This window comes from Nestor notabilis, unplaced genomic scaffold, assembly GCF_000696875.1.
Source record: "Nestor notabilis isolate BGI_N333 unplaced genomic scaffold, ASM69687v1 scaffold25334, whole genome shotgun sequence".
Taxonomy (NCBI): domain Eukaryota; kingdom Metazoa; phylum Chordata; class Aves; order Psittaciformes; family Psittacidae; genus Nestor; species Nestor notabilis.
In genome coordinates this window covers 29,991-35,990 of record NW_009926367.1, presented here as the reverse complement: position 1 = coordinate 35,990, position 6,000 = coordinate 29,991, and the positions used below count along the sequence as shown (strand labels likewise).

The 6,000-nt window shown below is 49.0% G+C and overlaps 1 protein-coding gene across 1 annotated transcript in view; it reads right to left on the bottom strand.

Annotated features, from left to right (window-relative positions):
• FUBP3 (far upstream element (FUSE) binding protein 3) overlaps positions 1 to 6,000 on the bottom strand; it is a gene marked incomplete at its 5' end in the record, with an annotated part of 30,354 nt that overhangs the window by 616 nt on the left and 23,738 nt on the right. Inside the window, 4 exons of the mRNA XM_010013501.1 lie at positions 646 to 773; positions 4,100 to 4,176; positions 4,667 to 4,740; positions 5,427 to 5,587. Of these exons, the coding sequence (XP_010011803.1) occupies positions 646 to 773; positions 4,100 to 4,176; positions 4,667 to 4,740; positions 5,427 to 5,587 (440 nt within the window). The remainder of the gene's footprint in view (positions 1 to 645; positions 774 to 4,099; positions 4,177 to 4,666; positions 4,741 to 5,426; positions 5,588 to 6,000) is intronic.

Sequence of the window (6,000 nt, the reverse complement as noted above, 5' to 3'; positions counted from 1 at the left end):
CCCCACGGAGCCAGGCTGCAAACATGGTTCAGTGGGGAGAAGCATCTGATCGCACCAAGGGGTGTGTGTGTGCTTTGAATATACTATTTGCCAAACACCAAGACATTCGCTCTGCAAACCTGGCACTTGGGAAAGCCTGTGGGTACGAGCAGGATAAATCCCACTCAGCCTCTGGTGGGCTGAGATTTTACTTGGCAGCTGGTTAATTCAAATTGTTTTTCCAACAGTTTTCTGCTCCCTTTCAGGACAAGGTGCTCCCTCACCAAGCAAGAGCACTGCTCTGATCCCTGCACAAAGCTCGCAGGAGGAAAGGCAAAGCCTGCGCACATGGTCCTGGGCTGTGTGATGTGCCAGTGTTGTGCTATCTCGCCCGCCTGGCACCATCATTCCTTTAATTCCCCAAAACAGCCTGGGGGTTATGAGGAAAGGCCCCCAGGGAACAGGAGCCTTCCAATCCTCTCCCAAAAAAACCCTCACTCTGTAAAGGGAAGTAAGATTCTGATGTTGAACGGTTACTTCCTCAGCCACAAATACCTCTGCTTCACCATGTGAGCCCAAAGCAGAGTCCCCACACCAGGACAAGGCCAATGTACCCAACCCCCCAAAAGGAAAGAGCAGTGGGGTTCAGGGAACAGGAATACAGACCTGGCTGTGGGCCTGAGCCTGCCCTAGTGTCTGCCCGTAGTAAGCAGCCTGCTGTCTGTAATACTCTGCCCAAGCCATTGTGTAGTCCGGCTGAGAACTTGCCTGAGAAGCAGCACTGGCAGCATGACCTGGAGGAAAAGAAGGGAAAACAGGTGAGCAAGTCAGGAAGACCAAGCCCAAGCTTAGGATCTTCTTTTGTAAAGCTTAAAGAAGAGCCAGCTGCAGACATCTGAAAGAATCACAGCGGCTCTCTGCTGTTTGGATACGACAGGACGGGCTTTGAGCTGCCTGCAAGCAGCCAGAAAGCACCAAGAGAACATTCCTGCATCTGCAGGGACACGGTCTGACCTCCTGCACCCTTCATCCTCGGCCCAAAGGCTCCAGCAGTCTGGTGTCAAAAGCAAATCCAGGAGTTGGCATCACATGCTTCTTAACAGAGAGAGAAAGCCAGGCCCCTGTTATCCCACGTGCGCAGAGCTCTCCTGCCCTCACAACAACCCAGCTTCAGGTTTCTGGCTTTTGTTCCTTGTGCACTATGTTTTCCCCAGGCAGGCCAACTGCAGGCATGGACACGAGGTCTAATGTGGGCTGTGGTTCAATGGGAGCACCTCTCCTGAGGTGCAACAGCAGACAGCACAACTAAGATTTTCAGTGGGAGAACTACATGCACCAGCACCAAAAGGAAGGGACCACTGGGGTTCCGTAGAGGACTGGAAGCTAACAAAGGCCGGGATGGAGACGCAAGTCGTGTGATTACAGTTAACTCCGAAACAAGAGTTGATTCATCTCCAGTAACCCTGTTCCAGTCACTCTGCTTTTTGAAACACTCCTCCCATGCTTTGCTGTAATCGGGATGGCTGTTCTGCTGCTGGCTCTGTTGGCCTGTGCAAAGGTGACAACAAGGGGCACATCAGTATGGAACAGGTCACAGTTACCAGCCAGTGCCATCTGCCTCTGCACTAGACAGGCCCTGGATCTACTACCTCTGTTGCCAAGACTTCACACTGCAGCTCTCTCCAAAAAGCAGTGTTGGGCATCTTCAGTGTTGGGCATCTTCAGCTCAGGGAAAGCTCAAGTTCCTGATTTCACTTCACCTGTGCACAGTTAAAGGGCATCAAGCCAAGTCTCCCCATGCTGGAGCTGCTCAGTCAGCATATCCACAACACTCCTAACAGCCACGACCTGCTCTGTGACACCACCTCCTGCACTGCACTAAGCGGTGCCAATGCCTGCACCAAGAGAGACTTCACAGACCCCAAAACCTTGGGCTTCACTAGCAGAGACACCCCTCTTTGGAGCACTAAGACACCTCCAATCCAGCACATCCAAGTGCTATTGCAGGGGGGAGCCTGGGTGCAGAGGCAGGATGCCCACACTTCCCTTAGACACAGTTAGAGCAAAGAGCGCTGAGCGAGACACACAGCAAGCAAAAAAAGCCCTGAGCAGAAAGCACAGCAATGAGAAAACTGCAGAGCGAGGCAGGCAGAGAGTGCTGAGCAGGAGCCACCACACACGGACAGCAGGAAAGGAGAGGAGACACGAGTGGGGAGTGCTCTTTCCAACCCATCCAGGCTCCAGGCACAGCCCTGCCCCGCGATGCTGGCCTGAGGGGGGCTTTGAAGTTGGGGGGGAAGGGGGACAATAATACACTGCAAGTGTGAAGTGGGTGGAGGGAACAGGGCAGCAGTGTCCTGTCCAGGGGCATAAAAGCGGGTTAAAAGACTTGACCAACGCTACAAGTCAGGACCTTTTCTGGCAGAGGTCAAGGCTGCCTCAACTGTCCACCTGCTAATGCCAACAAAGGACCTCCTTCAATGCCTTTTCTTCGAGGAGCATTACAGTGCGCAGCAGGCTGAAAGGACACGCAGCTAAATGCATTTCACAGCAAAATGTTTCCCCAGCCGGTTAATTTATTGAAGATGGGGGAAGTAATTAAAATCTAAATACATGTGTAGGGGGTGGGGGTCTGCCCCTCCTCCCTCGAGGAGGGCACTCTCCACTCTGTCCCTAGGAAGCGACTCAAAGAAGGACTCGGCGGCTCTTCGGCAGCCGTGAGCAAACAGGCTGCAGCACTCAGGGAAAGGACCCTTCTCAAGTCTGTTGTCAAATTAAAGTGCAAAAGCAGGTATTTACCTAGTTTCTTATAATAAACCTCCCATGCCTTGGTGCACCCCACCTGGCCTGAGTGGGTACCACTGTCATCTGCAGCAGAAGAAAGTGGTGAAGGTTGCTTAAAGCACAGCATTATCTTATCTGTCCTCTTGCCTTACCAAGACTGCCTTCAGTATGCCTGGCTACAAACAGGAACATAGAAGATCCTAAGTAGACATGGAACTTTTTCCATCCTTTTTGAAACTTTTCCAAAAAGCCAACTTTTTTCCATCAGGTTCAAGAGCAGAAATAAAACATCTGCCCCAAAACCACAGCGTCATGGTACTAAATCCATACAGGGGAAGGATAATGGCAAGGCAGGATGCTTCACTGGTCTTGGGAGCCACCAGAAACCTGGCAAACTCACACCAAAGCAGCCGTGTATCCACTGGCATACAAACTGCACTATTGGAAGCAGGGGATTAAAAGGGTCTGTCATCATTTTATCAGGATATAATGATGACAGACCTCCAAATATAATGATATATATATACATACATATACATGTGTGTGTATATATATATAAAAAATGATCCTCCAAAGCCAGGATGTGTGAGCTCGAGACACGGGTTGATACTGCAGGAAGGGAGATTTCTTTTCCCCAGTGGCTGGTGGGCAGGATAAGAGAATGTTTCAGGGAGGTAAGAAAAGACAAGTTACTAAAGTAAGTTTCTAAAGGCATCTTGCAAGGCAAATAGCAATGTACATTTGATAAGCATTTATTCAGAGGCTTTATGGGAAGATAAAAACTGTGGTTTTGGTAGGGTTTTCCCCGCTGCACTGACTGCTCTGCTTCCCAAAGCTCAGGGAAGTCCAGTGCTCTTGGGGGTGCATTTTCTGTATCTCCTTTCCCAGTCTTTCCATCAGAGTGGGAGTTGAACAGTGAGAAGAGCTTATAAGGAAGGTTTGAAAAAGAAAATAAGCAAGAACTGATAAGGTCAAGAACAAAGTGATGGGAAGGCTCACCGCTGCACACTGTGTGCCTGTTGGGGGAAGTGGGGTTGGCAAGTGCTTGCTGGGAAAATCCTAGGGCAGAAATGTTTTTGTTGAGAAAGAGACAAGCAGCAAGGAACAAGTTTCTACACCAAGACAGCAGAAACAGGCAGTAAGCAGTTAAGCACACAAAAGCCGTTACAGTTTTCAATGAACTTCAGCTTATTCTGAGCTCAAACACTGCAACATGCCTCCACATACCTCTTCTGCTCAGGAAAACGAAGCGGTCTCGTGGGTGAACCTGTGTTTGGCAGGCATGAATTGCAAAGGGAGCACCAACCCTTCTCCAACCCAGGTCCTAGACACTTACTTGGGACTTGCTGTCCAGGCTGCTGCCACGTCTGGTAGGTACTGCCCCAACCCTGCGTCATGAACGCCTGAGGACCACTGCAGGGGACAGAAAGGGGATGCTGAAGTAGGCAATAAAATACTTCACAGGCCACACACATGAAGTTGCCCACAGAAATGAAATTGTTAGTTACGGTCAGCAGCTGCTGAGCAAACAGGTGAACAGGGAACAAAAGGGAGTGCTGCATAGGTGAGACTGCTGGCTGCCCTGATACTGGTCTGTGCATGAAGCCAAGATACACCATACTGAGCAGCACTCCTGGAGCTGTATGCAGTTCAGGCTTCTTTCTCATGTCTCACTAGAGACAGGAGTTTTGGAGATGCCAATACCTACCTTCTTTACAACTTAACAGATAAAATCCCTCCTGTATTCAAGCTTAATCTCACTTGCTTCTTGCTTCTGAATGTTCACTCTTTAAAAGGCTCCACTTAGACACCAATCCTTCAGGACCCTCCACCCTTCTCCCAATGCTTTTGTAGCTCCCAGCCATTCCCCACAGCCCATCCGTGATGAGAGGAAGCAGCTTACTTTTGATGAGGTGTAGCAGGTGCTTGGCTGAACGGACTTTGACCAAATCCTCCAGGTCCACCCATGCTGGTACCCTGTCACAGAATCCACAAATATTTAATGGCAGCTCTAAGCACAAGGTGGAGGCAGCTAGTATGAGCAGTAAGAAAGGGGAGAAGACAGCCTGGGACATGTGGATCCTGAGGTTGGTATCAAGCCTTCTCCTCTCAGGCAATTCAGCACAAAGGTTGCTTTTCAGCTTTACCATGCCCCAGTTCAGTATTTTCCATACTTTCTTTTACCCAAGTGTCCCCCTTCAGCAGTATTCCAGCCTGACACTATTAAGCTTCAATACCACAGCACTGCATTAAGTGGAAGATAAAGTCATCCTGGATTTACTGGAGCAAGGAGTCGAATGTTACTTTCAGGATGATGATGTCAGGATTTTGCCATTCTCACGCAGTGACACTACTGTCTTCCCTTCAAAACAAATCTCCTTTGACAGCCTTCTCACACCTGATTATTGCTGTTCTTCCCTCTCATACAGCTGCACAATACCCATGATCATGTCAGCAAACAGTCAGATAGATCCTTCTGGAACCACAGCAAAAATTAGTCCAATGGATCCTGGAGGGCCAAAGTTCAAGATAGCTGCTAACAGGCAAATGGTTTTGAAGCTGAATAATGCAAGCGTGTGTGTTCTGTGCCATCCTCCAAGTGTACCTAAGAGTGAAAACACCACGTCTGAAAGAGACAGGCTAAGATCAGAGATGGAACTTACACCAACTTTCTCATCTATGAGATGTCTAGCGAGCTCGATTTGCTGGGGAACTCCTCTGATTGTGAATATTCGTACACCGGGGTCTGTGTTTGGAGGTGGGTTTCTCTGGAGCTCCACATGAGCTCCCGACTGCTGATTTATGCTCTTGATGTTCTCACCACCTGAAGAAAAGAAAACCAAGACATAAGGAGGGATATCCAGCATCTCCTTCCATAGAAGTGTATCAAAGTCAGGTTCTAGCAATAGAATATAGTTTCAGCTACCGTCTGTGTGCCCCAAAAGATGTGGGTTGAGGATGGCAACAGCAGAAGAAATAACAGTACCTGAGCTCATGTTGCTCCTTTTAACCTGCCTCATAAGCATAACCTAAAACCGTGAGCTAAGCAATGGCTTATGGAGTCATGGATGGTGCTGTTCTAAGAACACACACTGTTCTGCAGTGTGCACATCACTAGGCTCCCAGTAAAACCCTGTGTGGCCGAGATACACTTTGACAAAGCAGATGTAAAAACTACTGACTGAATTCTGGTGGTTCTGCACAACAGCTCACAGTCCTCGAGGAAAAAAGTCACCT